The sequence below is a fragment of the Dicentrarchus labrax genome, unplaced genomic scaffold, assembly GCF_905237075.1.
Source record: "Dicentrarchus labrax unplaced genomic scaffold, dlabrax2021, whole genome shotgun sequence".
Classification (NCBI taxonomy): domain Eukaryota; kingdom Metazoa; phylum Chordata; class Actinopteri; family Moronidae; genus Dicentrarchus; species Dicentrarchus labrax.
Genome location: NW_026136720.1, coordinates 22165591 through 22191812, shown reverse-complemented (window position 1 = coordinate 22191812; position 26222 = coordinate 22165591). Strand labels below are relative to the sequence as shown.

The 26222-nt window shown below is 39.6% G+C and overlaps 1 protein-coding gene across 1 annotated transcript in view; it reads left to right on the top strand.

Annotated features, from left to right (window-relative positions):
- Positions 1–474: 474 nt before the first annotated feature.
- The window catches only part of LOC127353574 (copine-8-like), a 63212-nt gene continuing 37464 nt past the window's right edge, over positions 475–26222 (top strand). The window contains exons 1-5 of the mRNA XM_051382906.1: positions 475–776; positions 13130–13170; positions 18138–18184; positions 18805–18908; positions 25684–25723. Coding sequence (XP_051238866.1) covers positions 694–776; positions 13130–13170; positions 18138–18184; positions 18805–18908; positions 25684–25723 — 315 coding nt within the window. The 5' untranslated portion in view covers positions 475–693. The remainder of the gene's footprint in view (positions 777–13129; positions 13171–18137; positions 18185–18804; positions 18909–25683; positions 25724–26222) is intronic.

The window sequence follows — 26222 nt, the reverse complement described above, 5'->3', positions numbered from 1 at the left end:
CCCACTCTGTACCTAAAAACTGCTCGTTCTAAGGAAAAGAAAACACAACAATTCTTATTTTCAGGTAACACTAAAGAAAATATACCTATAAACATGATATGCCATTTCTGACAATAAATTACACACTGGACCTTTAATTAATTGTTTCAGTTGATTTTAACTCATAATTCCACAGCCCAACCACAAAACAAACTACACATGACCACATTTAACCCCTTATCCGCCCCAAATAATCTCATCTCCAAAACCCAAACCCTGAACTAAATCCTTAATCTAATTTCTAAAGAGGAAGAAGAAATGATCTTTTAGGCCAATGTTTGTAAAGCCATTTGGTCCTTAAAAGTTGATAAATACTACACACTCCCACTTTGTGCCTGTGTCTGTGTGTGGGTGTGTATGTTAGTGTGTGTGTGTGTGTGTGTGTGTGTGTGTGTGTGTGTGTGTTCCCTCCCCTTCACACCGTCCTCTCTCCTCCGGAGCACCGAGGCGCACAGAGACGCGACTCCGGCGCGCTGCAGCTCCGCGTCTGCGTTTCTCTCTCCGCTGCTTCGCGCTTACAGAAACAAAACGGCTCCTCTCCTCATTGCAAGGCTTCCTGTTTCATTTCCCTCTCTTCTCCCCCATCGGTTCCTCTCATGCCGCCGTTAAGGCGCAGGATACGGGGCGATTTGTGATCGGCCAAGCAGCATCTCGATGAATATGGCGTGTATTGGGGACGCAGACCCTTTCACCGCTGCGATACCTGCCACCAAAGTTGAACTCACGGTTTCTTGTAGGTGAGTACCGACTGCTGCTGGTTTCCCACACGGTCTGCTGCTGTTAGAGATACAAAGGACATTCCCATATGTGTGAATTTGTTCAATAATCTGATATTTGACATGTAGTAACTGTCCGGCTCTACGATGGGTGATGGATGTAGTGGAGAGTAAACGCGCCATAAAGTCCGTTCGCGCTCGGTTGTATTGCAGAAATACAGTTTAATATCACTTATTTTAGCCTGAAATGTATATTTTTAGGGGTCACATTTCTCTTTGAATTGCAGTAGTGGAAGCTAAGTGATAATATAGGGAGCTAAATGGGGAGCTGGAGAGAAATCCAGCTGAATTGTGTGCGTCTGCTGGCAGCAGTTTGTGTTTGGGTGATCTCCAGATGGAGGTCAGAGTTGACATGTCTGCACTGTACTGTCACAGCTCTGATAGAGCTGCCACATGCAGATTTGTGGGAAAACACTTTTCATGCCTTGTGATAATGTAATATTGTAATTGTATTGAATTTTGCGTGTGGAGACTGGACTGAAGACTGAAGTAGTGTGTTTGGCTCAGATTGTGGCAGTTTTACTACTGAAGCAGCACTCCTTTCTTACTGTAACACTAGAGGGGATAAACTGATGGAGATACAAAGAAAGGGGTTAGGAGAGAGGGAGGAGTAATTTCTGGATTCTGCAACTGGCCTGTGAGACTCATGTAGTGTGGTCAGCCCTAATATTTTATATATTTATTCATGCTAATTTCTGATGTGTCAATCAGAGTAATTCAATTCCCTTTATTGGAATGAGTGTAACAAAGACACCATTGCCAAAGCATTAAGAAATTATAGATTTATAGATTTATTCATTAGTCGATACATAAGAAATAGTCAGACATAGTCCGTTTTCATTCAATCAAGACATCAGTAATATCTGGTTTCAGCTTCTCAAATGTGAGCTGCTAATCTATCTATCTATCTATCTATCTATCTATCTATCTATCTATCTATCTATCTATCTATCTATCTATCTTCTCCGTAAGGTGTTTTTTTTCCACATGCCATCACAATTTTCTAAAGCCAAGGTGACATCTTTAAATACAGTTTTGAACTCTTGATCAGACAAATTAAGCAACAATATAACATTGTAGATCACATGAGACTAAGAAAAGCATCACATAGCTAGTTACAACTGAGAAGCTGTATAGAATTTTTGCTTGAAAAATTATTTAAAACAAGTAATTTATTATCAAAATAGTTGCTGCTTTGTTCTCTCTGTTGACTAAACAATTGTTTAATCTCTAAAAGTGCCAGTCACCCTTAAACTATCATCAATAATATAATGATATTGTGATATTTGATTATTTACCAGCATCCAGCTCTATAGGCTTAGGACTAGATTATGTTTTTTTTATTTTACTGGAAAACTAGGCCTGTTTTGAGACCTATAACGAACAAAAGAACAAAGACTTTGGACTGAATGATGTTTCCACTGACCTAAAATCAGCCTGCTGCTGCAGGAGCTGCTGTTTCTGTTTTATGTTGGCCTAAGAAGAAGAGCCCGATAATGCAGAAGTCAGCCTGTTAATGACCTTAACGATTCTAAGATCAGAGCCTTGGAAGTTTCTTCCAAACTGAAGAGGCCACCATCTGGGGAAAAAAATCTATTTGAATTATGAGTCATGTGTTCTTACAAAATGCAATTCTTATACATGCAAACATATGTGTAGGCTCTGCTCCATGTAGCTGTGAAAAGATCACGTAGTGATTATAGAAAATGGATGGCTGGGCAGTGACGAATTGCAATGACATTTCTTTAATGGTTGAATTTTGAGTCATAGGACCATTAAGTTACGTATTGGTTCTGTCAGTGCTATGTCATGTCCCAGGAGTTGATGTATATGTGCGTATATGTGCTCTTTAAGATAAGATGTTCCTTTATTGATCCCCCGTGGGAGAAATTCAAGTGAATGAGTGACCTGTGATGGACAAAAATATTAATTTCTCTATTAAATATCTCATGAAAGAGTTGAAAAACCTAGCTTTCACTATGTAAAGTTGTGGAGTAGCGATGATTGGTTATTTGATTTTTGGATACTTCAATTGGAACTGTAGTCTACAATCAACAATTTGTATAGGTGCTATTTCTTTAGTAGAAAGTAGCTCCAAGTGGGAGGTCTGTATAGTAGCTGGGACAATGTCTCTAGAATTACATGTTTATATGTTACACGAGCGCTACTCTGGCTGTGGAAAATCTCAGAGAATTTCTGAGCTTAGAGGCTTCTTATTTATAACAGGAATCCTGTGTTACAAACTGCACGTGAAGAATTTAAAAGGAAAGACTGTTTCCCAGACAGTGACCGCCTAATGAAAGATGATGAAAGATTGCATTATAGGAAATTCTGAATTGTTGGAGCATAACTAAAAGACAGGATATCTTGGTTTCTGCTGCATCGATTTTGTCTGTCTCTTGACTTCATGAGAGTGCAACACCAAGTCACTGGAGCATTCTGAGCAGCCCTAACTAGAAGTTAGCGCAGTGAGAGAGTTGAGTCACACTGTTTACTGTTAATCTGCCAATCTACACTTAAGACAGTTTTGGACTAATTAAATCTTATCAGACAGGGATCCCTGAGACTACCTCTTATCAAACACAGGTCCGTGTATCTGCTGTGTATGAATTTTTGGGTCCTTGACATCAACGGCTAGGGCTGCAACTAATGATTATTACAGTCAACCTATTTATCTGCTTCTTAATTAATATATTAATTGTTTGGTCTATAAAACACCATAAAACACTGAAACATGCACATTCTAATATCGTACCGCACAAGGTTATATCTTCAAATGTCTTATTTTGTCTGTCACGAACTCAGTTATATTGAATTCACTATAGTTTAAGACTAAGAAAAGCAATAAAATTCTATACAGATAATCTCTAATCAAAACGGTTTACGATTCATTGTCTATACTGTGATGGACTAATCGATTCATCAACTAATTGTTGTGGCTCTAATCCATATAGTTCCATTATGTGGTAGGGGTGTGCCAGGCAGTACTAAAATACTGCAATAACACAACAAATTTGCGCAACCACTTAAGCCAACACCATGCAGATGCTCTGCAGCAACCCGCGGCTGAACCTGTGGATTCAAAACAGACACAACTCGACAGATCCTTACTTTGCAAACTGCCGCCAAACTCTGCCCGCGCACAGAAGATAACGGAGTCTGTGGCCCTCTTCATATGTAAGGACCTACGACTATTCTGTGTTGTGGAAAACGGGGATTTTAAGAAGATGGTATACCACGATACGCCATACCAACACGCAAACACATGATGGAAGTCGCTGTCCTGAAGCTGTAATTCTATTCATTACTGAATCGATATCGAAGCATTTAAATCAATATCGAATCGAATCGATATCGAATCGAATTGTGACCTAAAGACTCAACATCGAATCGCATCGTGAGGTTCTTAACAATATCCAGCCCTAATATGTGGTCAGTTTTCTTTTTACTTCTAGTTGAAGCATTTGTCATCAGTACCAGTCCTGTCACATTTTCACCCATAAGATGAGACGGTCGGTATAGCTCCCACTATTTGACAGAAGCATCCATTACTTAACCATTTAGTTTGATTATTTTTAAACAGAAGACGACTATTTAACACTGTTTTTTAGCTGCCGAGCTGATGGCAGAGTCAACACCCTCAGCAGCCTCACCAACACAAAATTTACCAGCCCTGAGCTGGTAGGCGGTGTGATTTTCCCACTTTGGTGTCTCTGCGTGTTGACAAAGCTACTGAGGCATTCAGTCCATAGATCCCATCCTTCAGTGAAAACCCTCCTTCACTCAATAAATCCAAACCATCGGCGCACTCATCACATGTGTAGTCAAGCAGAAGAACTGACAGATTGATTAACTCAAGTCCAATATTGTGCATCAGTGAGAAGAAAATCCCTCAGTCTGCTGCAATAGCACATGACCGTTTGACTGATGAGTGCCTATCACACCTGATCACAAGGCCTTGATGACACACACACACACACACACACACACACACACACACACACACACACACACACACACACACAGATAGAGTTTAGTTTTGGTCATGGATAGGAAACAGCGAATCAGGTGAGCCCTGCAGAAGGTCGGTTCTCGGAGAATGTTTGTGAACAAAGACGTTGGCGTTCATGTCGTTGTGGCTGTCATCTGATCTGAGTGGTCCACAGCGGAGAGATAGCCGTGACCTTTGGGCACAAAAGGTAGGAAGTGTATCCCGTCGAAGAATTGGCGTGTTGTGATGTGGCTGTATTGAAGCCGGACGCTGACCTGCTGAGAGGCTGGTCGATGTGTCATAGCCGATGTTGCACTTTACACGAGGAAGGTGAAGAAAGAGACAGAAGGAATCCTGTGTGATGTTTCTTATGTTTCACTACTGTACATACACAGCCAGCATCACTGCAATACTAAGCAGGATTTATTATACATATACATTTGAAGGACGTAGTTAAACAACCTTCAGTGTTTGAATGCAAAAAAAGGCTTTAAGTAGGGTTACTACTAATGATTATTTTCATTTTCAATTTATGTATTTAATATTTTTTCAAACTGTTTATCCATAAAATTTATGAAAGAAACTTCCAATCACAAGTTCACAGAGCTCAAGGTTTACCTGACCAACAGTCCAAAATGCAGAAATCTTGAATTTATAGTTATTAAAAAACAGTGAGAAAATGAGGCAGGAATAAGCAAATGTTTGGTAATTTTGCTAGAGAAAGGACTAATTATAATTTTTGTTCATACATTTTCTGGTGGTTAATCAATTGATTAATAAACTAATTGTTTGCATTATTTTAAAGTAGATAAGCAACCTGTTCTCACACACCCTTCGTCAAATACTGCAGCTTGGTCAGTGGCCCTCCACTTTAAATTATGACCTAGTAGTTATCCCTCTACAGTGATTTCTGGACACACCAGCAGTCAAAGTCAGGTGACGTAGTATAAAGAGCGAGGAGGTCAGCATATGGTGGTGTTGGTATGAATGGACGGCTCAAACAAACACAGGACTTTAACCCAGGAAAGCGCTTTTCGTGTCCCATGTGAAACCAGATACGTTACGTTAGTTACATTTTATTCATGGACTTAAGTAACGTCAGGTGCATAAAGTACATTTTCCTAATCTTAACCAAGTAGTTTTTGTGCCTAAACTTAACCAAACAGTTTAACGTTTACCATTAAAGCTTGATGATTTGACGGGCTGGGAGAGAGAACATGTTGAGACCCCTATTCAACAATCATTGCCAAAACCATATTTATAATATACTTTTTTTATTCAAATTTTTATTTTGCTAGAAAATAACATCCAAACCTCAAAAACCATAATGGCTTTTAATGATGGCTACAATTCATTTATTTGGAAAATTCCAAAGTTAAAGCAAACACAATAGGCGCAGCTTTAAAGTAATACCTTGACACATAATTATATATTTATTTAAGATATGTACACAGGCACCGTAAGTTTATGTAGCATCCTCAAACATTTTTGTTTCCCCCAGATACAGAGATTGCTGTTTATTTCGTACAGTTGACACTTGAGTCCTAGTCAGATGAAAAAACACTGTCATGAGGAAGAGTAAATTCAGAGCAGCGAGGTGCTCTGTGGCTGTGTACGCTCTTATATTTAAGTGCTAAAATGAATTCATTATTCTTTATCTTACTTATCTTTACCAAAACAATTCAAACACAGCTTTAATGCAACTTCTCCCTCTCAGTGTCGCTTCAACCTGTAGCTTTGCTCCTCCATTATTTCAGTGGAACAGAGCAAAGAGCATAAAACCAACAGATCGGTCTCATGTGGCAGGTCCAAACCGCAGGAGGCCCAGTGGGGGTCATGCTGAGTGGCTGCATTAATGAGTTTTTGAAGGAGTCATTTGGCCTAATTAAGGCACCAGCCAGACACCGTAGCTTCACCCGGGTACCTCAGAGAGTCGACATGGCTCCATCACAATACTAACCAGCTCACCTCCTGCCCCCTCTGTTCCTCTGCTTTCATCTTTTGCATAGCCACTTTCGTCCATCTCTGTGATTGCTGCGGATGGATCTGAAGACATTCTGTTGATTAGTAGTGTTTGATGCCTTTCTACTATGCACAATATAGGATTTTAATGTGGTCACTGTGCTTTGAGCTGAAAATAATCAATTTATACGCATGCTGTAAACCCAGTATAACATACAGCAATTCAATTGTTGTAATTTGTAATGCTTTATAGTTAATGTACAGTATGTAACTTATATTATCATCAGTATGAGTGAGTGTCAAGAGTAATGTGGTTTCAGTTGCTCTCAATTTATTTATTTTTTTTAAGTCATTTTTTGGCCTTTTTTTATAGATACGGCTGAAGATAGACAGGAAAGGGGAGTAGAGAGAGGGGATGACACGCAGGGCTGCAGGTCGGATTTGAGCCCTGGGTCGCTGCAGCAAGGACTCAGCCTTGGCACATGGGTCGCCAGCTCTACCCACTGAGCTAACCTGTTACTCTCAATTTTTCAATGAGAACTATTGATCTGGTTGATCAAGGTACCAAATATATTCATGTTCACAATACTCAGTTGATGATATTTTATCTGCAGAAATTTGACACGAGCTACAATCTTGGCAGAGCTGAAAGAAATAGATCACAAGTTTTAAAAAAACATACACAGTTTTAGCCTCTTCCATCCATTGGCAGCTCTATTATTGGAAATGATAGATCTAATAATATTAAAATAAAACAATTCTATTTTTAAAATCCTAGTCAGTTTTCTAGGGTTTTCAAAGTATGTGATGCTGAGTTACATTCAAATGTATATAAAATAATAAAAGTAATGTCTAACAGAAGTTCTGCAGCCTAAATAATTACACGTTATTGGCCTGTAGCTTTGCTCCTCCATCATTATCATTATTTTATTATTTGTTATTATATGACAGTAAACCTCTTGAATCTTGAATATTGAGGGAATATTAGGGAAATGTTGGTAACATCATTTTTTGATTATATAATATTCACAGAAACGTGTGAATCAGAAGACATGCATACTTTTAAGTAGTCTGCAATAACACTACAATTGTGCATCATGTTTGATCAGTATTTGTGCTTTGAACCTACCAAATAGTAGGCTAATTTATGCCTCATGGTACAATCTCTGATTAGACATCTAAAATGAAAACTATCAGCCAGAAAAAGCAAACATGTCAAGCAAGTACTCTAATTCCTCTGAGATGTTGACTGCAATATATGAAGGATGAACCAAGACTTAAGACCACTTATCCTGTGGTAAGTCATATTGGGAAACACTGCAAATCAGTGAGCGGGGCTGTTTGCGGGCAATATTGGATTTTTTTGTTATTTTTGCATCAATATGATGAAAAGTGCCTTGGATTGTCAGGTATTTATTTTTTTGGATTAGCTCAAAACAATTATTCCAGTCTGGTTATTTTATCCAGAAACTGAATTGAATTTTTGGATAATTTAGAAAATCGCAATATCATTAGTATCTCAATATAAAGTTAGATATACTATGATAGTGGATTTTATCCATACTGCTGGGTTGTAGTGTAACTTTAGTAGTCCATGGTTTCAGAGCTTAGAAGAGACAAAGTTCAAGTTGTATTGTAAATCATGCAGGCTTTAGATTAGCATAAGCAGTGCACTGGAGGTATGTAGATGACAATGTCAGAAAGATGTAAGTTAATGGATTTCACTAAACTAGAAATAGGAAATAGAGAATGGTGCCGGAAAGCTCAAACTGTGACTCTGTAAAGGTTGGTGGTCACAATGGGGGAGGATGACGCTGATGCGTATTGATAGGTCAGATGAAGCAGTGTTAAATGATACAGTGTTAAATGATACAGTAAGAGAGACTCCCACAGTCATGTTGTAGAAAACTGTTGTTCCAAAATTGCTCTAACAGTCTAATTATTCTGTTCTCAAATGTACGTGGACTGTTGATGTTGTGTCTTTCTCCAGTGAAGTGGGATTCCTCCAGTTCATTATCGGATGCACATCGCTTTCCCCTGAGCACACATATAAACACACACTGAGAATCTAAGAAAATCGTTGAGAGTTAAGATAGTGTCTCAGGTGCTTCAAAGGTGGATTGATGAAAACAGCTCAGAGTTGTCTTCAGACTCAATTGACCTTATTGATCTGCTGTTCTTCTCCCAACAGGACGAGCTTGTGCTGTTTATTATTGCGCCTTCACCGAGGGGACCTCTTTATTAGCTAGTTTATACGTCCACAGACAGCTGCTACTGCACTAACAGTAAGCAAACCTGCACATAGAGGGCTAAATGTCAAGCTAGTGGACTTACGTGAGGTTATGCGATGGGAGTGACCGCCCACGCTGCAATGTGGACTTCAGGAATTCAGGAAGCAAGAAGGAGATGTTTACTTGCTGAGAAGTTTGCCTTGCTAGTTGTGCTCCTGTGGAGTCTGGTGAGGGGAGGCTGGCACAAACACTGCCAGGGGTTAATACTTTCAATGCTAGCCAGCCACGCACCAATGTTGGCAGTAACTTCCATTTCATAACATTTGTTAAGGTCGGTTGGAGGAAGATGAATGGTTGAAAATATTTGTGGAAATTGTTGATGGTTTTTTCAGAGTTAGGGTTTGATATGCTCACTATAGGTATATGATCAAATTTAGTGATGAAAACCTGTTTTAGCCAAATGCTGTCTCAGCAACACATTGTTAATACAAAAATACTGATTAGTGCAGCTTTAAATGACAACAGATGTTAGATTATTTACTGCCTTGCACTACAGCAAGCTCATTCTCAAGTCATGATCCAGAATTCATATTTACCATTTTGGCTTCAACTGGTTTCTAATGATTTTGCACAATATAAAAAATCTAGAAGTAAAAACTCAAAAGTATTCTGTGTCTATATGGTTGAAAGCACAGAATGACAGTAAATGGATTTTTAAACGTATACAATTTTAGTTGTAACCATTTTCACATTGTATGGATATTAATTGAAACTGAAGGCTGATCACTGACACTTTACATGACTGTAGTCAATAATATAAGACTTACAAGAATGTATTTTAAGCTCTGCTCACATTAACACATCAATATAAAATAATGCTTTTTCAGTGTAATTTTTTTGTTAGAAACAGAATCGTCTCAAGTTGCACATATACATGGACCACGTTTCACAACAAGCTTTTTAAATATTTTAAGGCTGTATTAAGGATTTTCTTACAGCTTCCAGCCTAGGAACATTTGATACTCAAGTAATGGGTCTCAAAACTTTGAATACAATATCATAAGACCCCTCCTAGATTAAAAACAAATAAAAAATGTCAAAAATAAAAACACACCATTTAAAAACAAGTAATAAGTCCACACTCACACTCCTGTTGTGATAAAGTCCTATTTGATCCTTTTTGTATGTCTAGTTACAAACCTCTGAGGCAATGCAATGTTCCCTTTTTTTAAGAACACATCTTGTTTCACATCTCAATTGCTCTCGATGGAAGTCCCCTCCGTCCTCACATACAGGTATTTAAAGCTCCAGCTGCCATGTTTAGGTGGCTGTGATGTAACTGGTGGGATTTCAAATGTAATTCTGGTGTCGAGGAGGGACCGCTCTCGTAAATGTTTGATGAACGACGAGGCACTCTTCTCGGACCTCCCAGACGTTTCCCAGGCTGCCCGCGGTGGAAAGGGCTTTTTAAAAGAGTCGCCCTTCTCTATCAGGGCCAGGTGGAAGCCCTAGGGTGCACATAAATCAGAGGGAGGTTACCATATCCATATAATTGTGTGCAGTTTTGTCAGAACTCACACACAAACAGTTGTATCCTGTCTTTCGTACAGTCCTCTTTTTTTCTTCTTCTTTCCTCTACTGGATCTCGTTCCCTGCCTCCACTCATACTCCTCTGGGAGCCAACAGAGTACAGTATTGCTTCTTATTGGACGTTTATCCCATTTGGCAGGTGAAGTCGGCCACTTCTCACTCCTGCACAATCTCTCAGACTTTCCGCCAGTCATAAACACAGCCCTGATATGACTAGGCCCTATTCCATCGCTTATTATCATTTATTTAAGGTCTCAAAGCCGGGGAAAAGCCGGTGGGCGTGCCTTGAAAGCGAGGCAGCAGAGCGTGGCGTTTTACCATCTGGACCACACTGGGATCAGCACAACACAAGTGCCTGAGCTAGATACATCACTAGCCATCAACGGCTTCAAGACACTCGCTGCTTGTCATACAGGACAGGACAGGCGACAGAACGCTCGCCCCGCAGCTAGCATGATAGCAGGAGCCCCCTTTGTCTCTCCCTTTCTCTGTCAGCAGAGCACAATATGGAGGAAGTCATGCTCCTGCTATTATTGCAGCTTAAAGTAAAGCTCTACACCAGATCTCCCTTTTAAGAATCAAAATCACATTGTGTAGGCTTGGAGAGGAGACACACGTTCAAGGTTCAAGGTAATTTATTTGTCATTGTAGGACATGAGGATGCTCAAAAAAATGAAAGTTGTAATTACGTCACGGTATGCACACATAGCACATAACAAATTCAGATAAAAGGACTAATATATAAAATAGATCAAAAATCAAATAAAACAATATATAGTTATGTATATGCATACAGTATATGCATACACAGATACACCCAGGAAATCATTCTGCAGTGCATTTTTGAAATTTAATTTGCGTCTTGAGGAATGTAAACAGCAGCAACAAGATAGTGATGATAATATCACTTCATCTTTTACATTAGGACAAACAGTCAAAAGTCAAAAATCTAATCAGACATCATTCAGTGAAGTTTCAGCAATAAAGGCAAAGAAAATAACTGATTAAAACAAACATGTAGTGAAGTTTGAAGGAGTTACAGGCTGTTGCATCTACATGCGCTGCCGTTGCTATATTAATAAGTGCTCATTTTTGAGTCAGAGGTATGTTAATCGTTGGTTTTGTCAAGATATTTTTTGTTTTGATCTTGAGTGTTTTTGCATTTATCTAAACACTTCATTTTATATTGATCACCTGACAGCTGCAAGAAGAACTGGAAGTGTTCACAAGAAAACCCTCATAAACATGCCTTCATGAAAACATGCATTATACAAATGCATGTTTTTATGAATGGGTAATGTGGTAGCTACGTTTCTTTTGGAGAAAGAAGCTTACAGGAGGAAATATCTGGTTATTTTCTAATTGTCTTTTACTAGTACCCTGACTGTAGGACAAACTTAAAAACCACTTGTGTAATGTAAACAGACATACTAGGATAGACGCAGACGGCACACCTGTAAAAATGTAACACAATCCAATGCAACAGCTCTGGCCATTTACTTTAACTTTTTTAAGCTGTAGTTGTGGTTGTGTTGTAATGGACTGGATTAAATGCTAAGGGGTTTTCCCATGATTGTGTCCACTGAAAATCTTCTTCTCAGTCTTAACATGTAATTTTAACAGAGTATAGTTGTACATTTGATTCCTTTATTACCTTTTGATGTGGTATAAACTACTTTGACCGGCTCGACAACTGTAGTTTTTGGGGTAATGTGTGTCCCTACTGATGGCCAATGCACTTATATTATTTAGTCTTTCTGGGTTAGCTCTATGAAAGCTTTATGGGGTTTTAATGTAAGATTTGGCAGGAGTAGAAGCTGAGTGAGCGAGTGAGTGAAGGGTTCACTTCATCCCCTTTGGGGTTTGTCAGCCTCGTCCCTGTCCTCCTAGCTAACCCCTCCCAAGACATGGACACTGTAAGTGTATGACACACAGTTAAAACCACAATAAGACCCACCACTGACGTAACAGGCCGGGTTTCCCTTTCCTGAGCCTGAGCTGCTCCTCGATTTCTTTCTTCTTGGGTCTCAGGCAGCTGTGACTTGTCGTCTTTGTGTACATATTTCATTTCTTCAGAGCTGTTTAACCGTGGAGTACCTCAGTAGTGCCGAGCATCTGCTCTGTGATGGGACTCTTCGGTACATTTATCCCTCCCCCTGCAAAGAGCAATGACCGGTGTGTCATGTAAATTTGATGTCAGCTTCCTCTGTTGTTGCTGGCACCCAGGGAGAGCAAAAAAGTGAAAAATAGGTCCTCTCTTCTGCTGTTTTCTCTGTATGTTTGAAATATAAATGGGCTCCACTTTAAGCTCAGTTTTATAGTCTGTTTAATCTTGCTGCCTCAATGACTGGATGAAATGGCTTTTGTTAATCAAGTCAGAGGAGGATTATGGTTAAACACGTTGTCGGGGTCAGTGAGGGAGCTAATTAGGCGAGGTTTAGTGATGTAATAACTTTCTAGTTCCACTTTCTTTGTTGAAGTGGGAGAGTTGTGCAATTATTTTTTATGTCATCGTGTCTCTTTGTTTTCTTGTTTTTCAGAAACCTGCTGGACAGAGACACGTTCTCCAAGTCTGATCCAAGTAAGCTCATCTCCCATCAAACACACGACAGCTCCCAAACACACACACACACACACACACACTAGACACGTGCACATTAAATTCTGCAGACAAACAGAAATACTGACAAACATCCACCACATGCAGGCAGATTTTAACTGTACAAACAGAGGCTTGCATGCACTACACATGGACACGCAAGCACTCATACACACGTACACACGCTCTGCCTCGCCTGTGTGAATCAGTAGACATTTGCATATGTCAGAGGTCGTATTCGTCACTGTTCTCTGCTCCCAACGTGAGTGAGGGGAACCAGATCATCCTCACACACAAACCAGCCACTTCCCTCCTACAGATTAAAGGACGCTCACACACACACACACACACACATTCACACATACACACTCCTCACTCCCTTGGCAGCAGGGGTTCAATTTGGCAATTGGTCCGGTGGTTTTTAAAGGCCCAGTCTGCTTTCCAACAGCAATCTGCCTGGATAGAGAAACGTAAAGTGTCGGACTGAAGATGTTTTTCCTTGTGATCTCATTTAGAGAATGGTTTTGTGTTTTGCTAACATGTAAACACAAGGACTGGGTATCAAACCTTAATCATTTTTTGATACAGACTGTAGTACACTCACACTGCATATCAAAAACAACAGTAGCAAAATCTGGCATTTAATGTATAATCACACCTGTGGGTGCGCTCTCACCCTCTTCACACAAATGTTTGCTGATCGGCCAGAAACTTGACCTCTTTCTACCAACTGGGACGGAAATAGACGCAAAGTGAGGTGGACTCACATCATATTCATAAAACATGACATACATACCCTTTCATTGGTGATGCTGTCAGGTCGAACAATGACGTCGGTCCGTAGCCCATCATTCCCGACCACCCACAGTACAATATGCACGTGGCCGTAGTCGTGAAAGATGGTTTGATCAGTATTTCTGATTGTAGCCAATTGTATTCATGCAAAGTTCTCTACGGCTGCTTGATGACATTTAGAATTAGCATTTAACATGTTAGACAGACAGGTTTATATTTATTAATTCAAATTAGCAGCATTATTAGCAACATTTTAAAAAGGTATTGTTCAGTTATTGGCAGCAAAACTCTATCTTGGGGTATCTTGAAAAGGAAACCCAGCCAGAAGAGATCCTCTCATACTCAAGTACACAGGCACATGTGCACACACAAGCTTGAAGATTGTAAAGTAGTCGTTGCTGTTTTTATCTGTCTTGCCTGCTTTGTTTTCTGTAACAGACAGTGACAGCCCTGTCTGTTAAAAGCCCTCTAAAAATACACATAATGGGGGAAAAATAGTCTGATGTTATGTCTGAGTTATGATGAAATGATAAAGTTGAAATATATATGTGTTTTTTTGTGTACCCTCTAATTCATCCAGGGTTTGGTTAACATGCATTCTTTCAACATCACCTTGCTTCATTCCTCAAATATTCAGCACTTTGCTACCTGGGTGCTGCGCAGCGAACGCAATGGTGTTTTTAGTGTTGATTGGTGTGTGTGAACACATAATTGATGAGCTACCAGAATCACGGATTGGACCTTTAAGTGTCAGACGGTGGGAGAAGAGGATGAGCATCCCTGCCCGCCCCAACGTTTATACAAGGAGGCACTTGTGCTGCGTCCATGTCTCTGCTCTGCTGACAGCACTGGCCCCAGTCACACAGCATTAGACCGCCTCAGCAGAGCCACACACACACACAAACAAAAGTGCACACATCCAGGGCCTCAGGCAGGCCCATGCACCGTATTCATATTAGCTTATAAAGCTGGACAACAATCCAGTATTTCTGTTTTGGGCATGTTTGTGTGTATTTTAGCTGTCGTTCCTGTGGTGCAGGGATGTGGATGTGCTTTTATCAGTGTGGTTCAGCAAATTGGAAAAGGGCATTTAGCAGACAGGAACATTATCAAACTATGCATTGTTGGTTTCTCCTACATTCAAAACAGAGATGGTGTTAGCAGTGTTATTGTCAAGCTCCTTCCCTTTCCTCATCAGCCTGATGAATAGGAAGAGTTGAAAGTGTGCCGGTGCGGATTGGTGAGGACGCATCGCTATTTACAGGCATGTGATTGATGTATCACCCCCCGCACACAGTCACACAATAACGCAGAGACCATGTGTCATCCCATGCTTCATTGCAAGATTAAAGGATGACTGTATATTCAACCAGCTGAGCCCAAGCTCACTGCACAGCATCCACAATGCAACATATACAACATCCAGACTGACAGTCTGCCAAAACACGGCAAGTTTGAGCACTTCTGCTGCCGCACCAGACGTAGCGTAATTAGGGTGTTTGTTCTCGGTGTTTGTGCTCAAAAACAGTGTGACATTCTGTGAGTTGGGTAAAAATATCAGTTTTCTACAAAATGTTAGTAATAATATGGTATATCTGGGCTCAACATGAGTTTCATTCTTAAAGGTGAAATGTCAGTTTGGGGGGGGGACACGAATTCATCAGATATGTGATTATTTTCACATTCTCACCTGTTAATGAATCTATGATTAAATAATTCCCCTTGAAATGACATAACTCGTGTAATTTCATGAGTTAGTGGTAGCCCATACATTAACTTAGGCATATATTTACAACTAATTCTCTGTAATTAATTCATAATCATATGTCACAAGATCACAAATTCTTTTTATTTAGCTCATAGAGTGTCTGATTGTTTTCTCTATGGGTGTCCCTGCTGATAGGACCTTTATAGAGTTTTTACGCTACATATTAAATTGATGCTACATTTTAAATAAGTTTCACCTTTTGGCTTCAGTGAGACTCAGTCCTGTAGATAAAATGGAAATGTTTGTCTTCATCCCTAAAGCGTGTCAAAGTTCATATTTTCAATTTTCAGAGTAGAAGTCACCATCTGTTCATCATGAACACTCTTTTTTTCTTTACTGTTTGCAGTGTAAAGGTATGAAATAGCCATAAATTAGACATGGTAGTTGGGTTTACATATGTTTTAATTATCTTTGTGGTTGTTCAGAGGAAGCCTCGCTGACAGTGCAGTTTTAGCATCTGTCTTCATAACCCATAACAGCATGTAATCCTTCACCACTGCATTTTTCTGTCAATACCAGTTATGCAGAATTTAATTTAATTCAGTAATAACATAATGTTGTATGTAATAGGAGTTATCATTACAAACCAACAATCATTCTTTAATAGACAGTTTGAGAATAGACAATGCTTTGAACCAGATATAGCTACTTCTTTCCATCGGCTGTCCCTGGTTATTTGAAGACAAACAATAATACAATAATCACCCCTTGGCCAATGATGGACACACTTTGGTTTTTGTAGAAATTAAACGTGATTACAGAACAGCATCTGTAACCACCAGCTCAGCAACCATATGTGTCCATTATTGTCTATCGGGGGGAACTTCAAAATTGGAGAAGAGTGAAAACGTCTTTGTTCTGTTCTTTACTCTTCTTTCTATGAAGGAATATTCTCCAGTTCTGATATAACTAATGCTAACAGCATCTACACTAACCTCTTTAGCAGCTGCCAAAGTGTTTTCGAACAAACACTTCTCACACAAGTCGTCTCACACACACACACCTAGGCGTCAGTGTGGCACATTATTAAATATGTAAATCATAATTTATTAAAATGTGTTAGTCTATGAGTTAGTGTACTTTATCTTTTATGTTTATAAACCCACTACTGCATGTGTAGGATTTCATGTTTGAGTATTTTGTGGTTTATATTTTTGTTATTTTAATATTTTATTTTATAGCCTATTTTTTTTATAACAGAATATTTTATGTTTATTGTAAACCTAATTCAGTCAAAATAAAAATACAAATATTTTTGAAATATGGAGATTTTAATCATGTGAGTTTTATGTTGTATTGTCCATTTGGATTTGGGGTATAACATTAGCGCCCGTAGCACATGCCATAGCAGTTCCTCATAGGATGCTGATTGGTCCAGTATCACTGTGGTTCGGAGACAAGTGCATAGCTTGAATCCAGGCAAGATGGATTCTTGTGTAATTTCGTGATCTCGCAAGTCCACCACCTGGCGAGGTTAGTCCCGCAGTCCTCTGCTGCATTGTTGTAATTTGCTATGAGGGAGGGAGCTAGCAGAATTTGGTTGTGGAGTTACACTTTAATAATTTTTCATTTGTCTATTGAAAAAGACCATGTGACCTATCTTGTTTTATTTTTGTGATACGTAAACCTTAGAGTAAATACTTATTGTACATTATTACTAGGCTAAAGCTTGAATTGAAGAACTGCTGAAGCAAGATACCATTTACCAGACAGGTATACACATATATTACCTTTATTTAATCAGGTAATCTCTTTGAAATCAAGATATGACACAGCTCATAATGACATATTTTACTTTCATTTTAAAGGGTCATTTTAATTTAATCATGGCCTATTAATGTCTTACATGAGCATTTCCACTGTTCCACTACTCACTTTGTCATTATATACAGAACATTTTACCAGTTAAAAGAGATTTCAGTGTCTGGTCCCAGGGGTTTTCAGAGTTATGGGTCGCTGCCATGTGACAGATGTGTGTGAATACAGTAAAGGCTGCTAGAATGCAAATTAAATGTCATTTTAGTGCCAGCTGAGTGCCTTGCTGTGTTTTCACTAGTGGTCCGTCATCAAAAAACACTCCAAGACTCCCTCGGATGGAGAAGCTCGAATGTCAATAAGGAGGACTGTCCTCCACCCACACAAACACTCACTCACCACATCCCCATCCTCCCCTTCTCTTTCTCATCTCCCCCTCTCTGAAATATCATCATGCTGCAAGGCAAAGTTCTAGTGACATTTAATTAGGGAGTTTTCCTCTCATGTTGGGGTTCGGGGAAAGAACACGCTCTCAGCTGACTTCTCAGCGTTGTTTGTTCACTGTTAAATACTCTTCAATCAATCTAACCCTCTCTTGTTTCTCTCCCCTCCTCTGTTTTTAATTCAACAGTTTGTGTGCTGTACACTCAAGGAATAGCCAACAGGGAATGGAGAGAGGTGAGTGCACGGGTGGGGTGGTGGGGGAGTAATTTATAACCAGTGAATGCTTCCAGAAACTTAAATTGCAGTAATTCAGCATTTCAGCAAGTCATATTCTAGGAGGCTTGTGTACGAGCCAGCTTACAGTATGTGATAAGAGCATGCTGTTGTTTTGCCCTCAGAAACGCTAGGTCAAGCTTGTTGGATCAATGTGTTGGTTTGAATTTATCACATTTCGAACTCACTCTGGTTGGGTTTTTTTTACTAGTTTTGTGCTGAGCAACTTAACAATCACACACAGAAAGTGTAGAAATGTGTAATGACTGTATGCTGTATTGTTCATGGGCCATTCATGTTCAAATGTTTTAATGAGACAAAAATGAAGCAGGTCTAATTGTCCTCATGTTTCTTTCAGATCAGGGTTAGAGTTAGAAAAGTGATTCTTAAGCACTGCTTACATGCAGATCACAAATTTGTGTTGACAAATAATTGTGGTTGAGTCATGTATGAGTCCAACAGGGTGCTGGCATGCACTGGTCACAAGCATTGTTTTAACTAGTGAAACCTCTGGTGTGTAGTTTGTTGAATGAGTCTTGCAGCCATTAATCAAACATCACATTTCTTCATTTCTCTTCTAGTTTGGCAGGACAGAAGTCATAGACAACACCCTCAACCCCGACTTTGTCCGCAAATTCATCCTGGACTATTTCTTTGAGGAGCGGCAGAATCTACGCTTTGACCTGTGAGTTAACAATTGACTTATGTGTGTAGGTTTGGGTGTATTTGGTTTTGTGTATTTGTGTGTGTTGTGCAAGCGTGGGTGAGAGTGCTGCTCTGTGTAGAGCAAAGTTGAGCTATGACTGAAATATTCATGGTCTGGGCAGAGGGAGATGTAAGTCTTCTCCCTTTTAAATAAAAGACAAGTTTTCATGCCACTTTTTCACCAGCATTTCCATTTGGATTCATCCTATCCATACAATGCTTTGAGACAAAATAGGCCCAGGTGCACACAGTGAATCAAACACTTGGAATTGTGTGATGATTATGATCCATTTTTAGTGTCGGTCATCAACCTCAGTATCCATTGAAAAGACAAGTTTGTCCTGCATATTAATGGGATCATCAAACTAACAATTTAAAATCCTGCAAAAGTCAGTTCATTTGAAGTGATCAAGACTTTTGCCAGTTAGTCAATTGTGTTAATGTTTTTTGTTAAATATTTTCAGCATTATTATTCATTCATTCATCATAATTTTTTTGTATACATTTCAATCTTTGTTTAAGGATGCTATGCAGTGAAAAAAAGAACCTTATGAAAGTAATAAATTACCTCCTTTCAACAGCAGATGCAGGAGATTGCTCGGTCTTAATCCTTTTAGTGTGGCTTTTGACACAGTTGATCATACAATTTTAATTGACTGCCTTAAGCAGTCGGTGGGTATCTCTGGGTCAGCACAGAGTTTTCTTAGAACTTAACGCTCAAATAGAACCTGCTCTGTTAAAACAGGAGGTTCTGCAGCTACCACAGCGAGCAACAAACACCTCAGGGGTACCTCAGAGCTCATTTTGAGGCCCCATCATGTTCTCACCCTTCATGCATTTTATTTTGTAGTATCATTTGTAAACTTGATATGCAGTGTGTATTTTCAATAATATTATATTTTCAAACAAATATGTCCACATATGATTACATTTTCTAGACTCAGGATGCAATGTATGACAAAATGTTGGGTAAAGTGATGAATGTAAGAACCACTTTAGACCTATAAAAAAAATAAAAAATGTCTTTGTCAAAGCCACAGGGAGCCACTGGATAAGGGCTAAAGAGCAGCATGTAGCTCTGAAGAACGCTCAAAGAATCTGAGCAGCAGCAAGCATTTTGGACAGAGTGAATTCCCCCCTTAGTAAAGACACAAACATTAAATCTTATAGACATGAACAGTAAACGCAAGTTAGTTAATGTAATGTTAATATTATTTTTAAATGTCAGTGTAGTTATATGCCAACAACTTTAACATATCTTCCTCTTTAAAAAGAAAATATTTAAAAATAGTTGTATAAACACTATAAACTCACTGACATAAAATACTCCAAGTATTTAGGTAAAGAAATGTTTCTCAATTCAAATCTATTGCAGAAGAAACAAATAAGTTTCAGCATTTGTTTCAGGTATACGCTGGTAAAGCGGCATATGAAAAATTCATAACATTCAGGAAATTAAAACCGGTATACTGGTTCATCCAGTATATCGCCCAGCACTAGTGTATGACAGGAAAGTATTTATCATAGCTAATAATAGAATTATTACATGTTCTCTTGCCCACATCAGATACACCTGTATTCTGAGTCACAGTGCTGTTAAAAGTTTAGTCATATTTCCTCATGTAGCCCTAAAAGTCGAGCTGTCCAAGTGATTATGATAATATGAATTTTTCTCTATTGTGTTCCAGCTTCACACATATTCACTGTATTTTCCCATGATAGCTCATGAAATATGGAACGGCTCTTTTGTTTGTTTACTTGTAGGCCTGTCAGCCGGGCCACATGCTGCTTACAAGCTGTGGGAGGTTACAGTGAAGGTCAAGGAGAGACGCTAGCTGTTGGCTGCTTGTGTGTGCGTGTATGTACATTGTATTTAAGTTGTATATACAGTCTTTGTCAGCTAAAGCGTGTGTGTATGTTTGGGCATCTTAGTCCTGTGTGTTCAGGTTTTTGTTTGTAAATAGAGGGTATATAGTAAGATTTTCATGTGTATGTGGATGTATGAATGGGAATACGTGTGTTTGGACATTTGTTTTTAAGGGTGTGTGTGTGTGTGTTTTCATTAATGTGTAGGTGAGCATGCCTCTTCAACTTTCTGTGCGCTTGGCAAGATAAGTATGAATAATTGGTGTGATATTTTGTATATGTGAGTTTGTCTGTGTGTGTAGGTGTGTGTGTGTGTGTGTGTGTGTGTGTGTGTGTGTGTGTGTGTGTGTGTGTGTGAGTGAGTGTGTGTGTTATACCATCTGCATGTATACTTTCATATGCTAAAGGAATGTAGTGCAGACTTTTGCCAGAGTATCATGCAAGATGTTAAACGTTGACAAGCAGTGGAGAGAAGAGATGGAGGAAGTTGGAGTGTGTGTGTGTGTGTGTGTGTGTGTGTGTGTGTGTGTGTGTGTGTGTGTGTGTGTGTGTGTCTGTGTAGCCTGGCCAAGTCCCTGCAGGGCTCGTTGTGAGTGGGTGAGGATCAGACCCCGTTACTGTCCTCTGGGCTGATGGCCCTACAATCACTCGCAGCGAGGACATGGCTTGCCCTAGCCCACACACACATGCACACACACATACTGCCCTCAGAACAAGAAAAATGCCCCAAATCTCTCTCTCTCACACACACACACACACACACACACACACTTGCTCAGACACACATTTACACTTTGCTACTCAGGCACAATTTTTTACACTCATGTTGAGCTGTAACAAGCATGTACACACACTTCTCATATTTCTCATTACAGAACCAGTGGTTACTGCTGCTCTCTTTAGCCTCTGTCCTGATGTCTGGCAGTCTTTTTACTGTAGCTCCTCATTACCTCCACCTCCCTCACTTCCACTCAGCGCCTCACATCCCTTAGGACATCCATACACCCAGATAGCACTGAGATGCCCGCAAACTGCCAGTATAGTTGCTGAACCATCCCATGCTCTCTTTACCAGGAGACCCCAAAGCCACGACACACTTTGCTTCTTCTGCTGCTGTCTGTGCCTGGAAATCCTGTTAACCCTCATCTCACTGCCGGCATTTTCACTGCTCCTTTTGTCTTTCTTTGGAATGACACTTGAGATGCCCGCTGAAGCCAGTGGAAGCATTCCTTAAGAAATCTTCCTTTTCACACATCAGTTTTTGGAAACAAAGTGTATGTTGCTGTTATGTACATGTACTTTATAGCGTCTAAAATATGGTAGATTGGCTAGCACTGAGCCAACATTGTGGCTACAGAGGTCAGAAGACTCTAGTTTTACATTAAAATGGAATCGCTACACTGAAATAATTTTGTGTAACAGAAGTTAATACTAAAATCAAGTGTAAAACAGCAATAAAGCATGACAAGGCTGAGAATACTTTTCTTTAGTTTATCTGCCAACCAGAACAAAAATATGTCATCATTTATGACAAATTACTCAAATTATTAAGCAGGATCAGAAACAATTAAGTCTAATCCTAATTCACACTTATCATTTTCCAACAACAAATGGTTAATTTGCATTTGAATTGTTGGAAATCTGACTATTATTTTGTATTAAAGTGAGATCTATGATTAAAAGAGTCCTATTGTCACAACTGGTGTGAGAACAAGAAGATAGGACTCAAACCCAGACAGCAGACAGGATCAGTTCAATAATTTATTAACAAAAATATTAAGTATTAAGGCTTACAAGGCCATGACAGGCAAATGGTCAAACCAGCAGGTCAGGTAGGAAGACAGGAACTCAACTACAAGTAAAAGTTCTGCAGTGTCAACCTTTGTAAGGTAAATTATGTAAGTATTAGCAAAATTTGCTTACAGGCAATTTTTTAATACATAACTTCTGTTACACTTTTGCCGTGGCAGATCTGCAAATGTGTGACAATTTGTGTGTATGAGGAGAGATTTGTGTGTGTGCCTCAGTAGCTATACAGCCTACATACCACCAGTCAGCGGCAGCATGACTGCTCTGTTTATCGTTTCTTAACCTACTTTAGATTAAAACAGAAAAATAACGTTATGGGGCACTATTTATGAACACACATTTGCCGATTCCTGTACACATTCACAAATGGAGCGAAGCCTGCGAGCTAGTTCAGGCAGTCAACTCGAGCTGCGCTGATATACACACATGACATGCCTTATTCCATAATCACTAACCAAGCGCACCCTTCCAATCTGGCGGTCTATTTAAACTGCACAATTTCCCAGCTCTCCCTCTGCTCTGTCAATGCCGCTGTTGCCCTGCATCCGTATTACTGCTGCTGCTCTGTAAGCCCCACCACCACCCCAGCATCCACCTGTAGGCTCCAACTGGGGGTTAAGGTATCTGCGCATCACTCCCCAATATCTCCATGTAAACATATCTGTGAGGAGTGATGAGGTCGGAGCCTAGACGCCAAAATCTAAATATGCTATACTGCTTAATAAACATTTGAGTTGGCTGACTGAAATCTGATTACGCACACTTACACACACAACTCTCCTCTTACATTTGTAAATAGTTTTGCTACAATTATGGCTCCATAATACCTTGTTTCAAATGTATACTCTAAGTAGCTTTTTGGTGATGTGATGGACAAATGCAGAAAAAATTATGTAAAAATGTTTTTGTTTTTACATTGTTTTGTTTGTTTGTTTTATTTGGGAAATCAATGGTTTTATAAACACACCATTCTGGATGGTATGGCACCATAGATAGATGTGATAAACTGATAAGGGGGAGGTAAAGATCTGCGTGCGACTTTGATCGTGTGTGGATAAAAGTAATTGGGTAGTAGTAGCTGTAATAATTGGAATGTATGTCTGTTTAATGTTGCCCAATAAACATAAAGCGTCTATCCCTGTGTACTATTCAGGAATAACAATGCACACATTTTTTATATCCCTCGGGCAGATATTCATCATGTTAAATTAATTTTGTCCAAGGGGACATATTGAGTGGATTCAAACAAACAGCTACATAGCCTAAAAACTAGAAGTGCATCATTCCCTTCCTTTTATAGCAGCATTATTTTGTAAAACACCCCTGTTCAGGATAATCTGTCAGGACCAATTACAGCAAGGGATATGTGCTAATGAAACTTTTTTGTAGCATCTTGTATCAATCGGTGTGAAGGCTTTGTAGAGGCTTGAAAAAGCTGTTAAGAAATGGAGCTCAAGTGTCAGTGTGCTGTTGTCTGTTGTTCGCCTGCCTCTCCGGCCCTGTTTATTTGTGTGCCATCATTAGTCATCATTGCTCAGTTCAAATGGAGCTCTGAGCAGCCGCTCACCCCGCAAGACAGACAGCACAGGACCAAGAGAAATCCTGTCTGGCCCAGTGCCGATGCAGTGATGTCATCCTCACACATACACTCTCACACACACATTCAGGCACATGAAGTAAATGTGCACTCATGAGACGTCGTGGAGCATCTACCCCTGAAAACACTCTCGTATGTGTGTTTGTAGGTGTGTGTGGGTGAACATGTGCAGCCTAATCATCATACATATGTGATTAGCATGTTTTTCTTCTCTCTCCCTGTCTGTCTCTCTCCCTGTCTCTCTCTCTCGCTCTCTCTCTTTCTCTCTCTCTCTCTCTCTCTCTCTCTCCCGGGACTCTCATTATTAAATAAGATTAAATTAATCATTTATGAACATTTGGGAGTGACAGAGGCAAGGCGCGAATAGAACATGAAGCGCACCTGTGCAATTTGCCGACGGCATGTTGCATAACAGCAGTGTGTTTCCTTGTTCTTATGGAGTTACATTAATAACAGCACTGTATTGGAGCCCCCTGCCCCCCCTCCCGTAGTGACACACAGCGTCTCCCAGTTTTGTCAGTGAGCGCCTTATTATACGTGGCATGCTGTTTGTGGGAAGAAACACTCAGGCTGTCCCTTTTACACACTCCGCTGCATGCTGCTGCACACACACCGCACACACAGACACACACCTGAGACACCTAGGAAGGTGACGGGTTATGCGAAGTAAATAAAGCTGGATAAATTGCTCTCTGGAGAGGCGAGTGGATCACATGGTTTGCTCAATGTGGCTGTTACTTATGGCTTTGGATGAATGCTCCTACAAAGGGTGCACAAGTATGACAGCAGGAGAGAAGCTGTGATTGTTAAATCATAGTATTTTGTAAGCCAAGCAGTGCTGTCAGGTGGAAGCCATATTTCTACCAAATGACTTTTAAAAAATTCTTGTTGTTTGTATGCATGGAATAAGAAGATGATATCTCTGGTTCATCGATTTTGATATATATATATATATTTTAATTGTCCATTGTCAGTCTGACCATCCATCCATTATCTATACATATTTATCCTTTCTGACCATGTTTAATCCTAACTTAAAACCTTCAGTGTTTCCTATAACTGAAATATTGTCTCCACTTTCCTTATTGCAATGTTATATTCCTTTACTGAAATATATTCAATGTTCTGGCATAGATCTCCTTAATTGTTATTTTTTGTTATTTGCCTTATTCATTTGTATCTTTCATTCAAATTTTATTTTCGACTAATTCAATTAAATTAAAAGACAATGTTAACTCAAGCACAATTGCTACCATTGCAAAATGGAAGATTTGCTGTGCCGTAATCACAAGCCTACTTTAAACATGGACAGCTTCTTTGCAGTGATTAGCGGAGAAGTGCCTTGCATTAATGGTAGATGATGAGGGAGAGAAGCTTTTGCCATAGACTACTAATTTGTTTTTTGGCAGCCTTTCAGTCACAGACTTGCTTTCAGCCTACCACGGCCCCCGCTCTGATGTGTCATCTCTTCTCTTCTCTGCAGGTATGATTTAGACTGCAAGAGCGACAACCTCTCTAAACACGTGAGTGTCTCCTTCACCTCAGCTGTTCAACAATCAGTCATGCATTCATGGAAATATTATACAGCCAAATGTTTACCCTTCCAGTACAATAGCAGCCTGATTTGAATCTGAATGTCAGAGGTAAGAGTGGCACAACAGGAACAAAGCAGTTGTGTCGGCATTTAAACTCGCCTAAAGAGAAGAGTAACGACCTGCTTGCTTTTTGTGTTTGTTTGTTGCCAATGCTAGTGCAAGACAACAAGTTATGAAACTTAAAGGGACAATTCACTGAAATTTCTTCTAGAGCTATTTATCCATTTAGATTGTTTTGGTGTGAGTTGCAGTTTTGGAGATATCGGCTGTAGCGATATCTTCCTTCTCTCGAATATAAAGGCACCAGATGGCATTCTGCCTCAGGTTCTCAAACTGACAGTAACCTGACAACCCCTGTCTAAGAAACATATTTTATGGATATTTCATATTATACTCAATACAACAACTGATAAACTGTACAATTAAC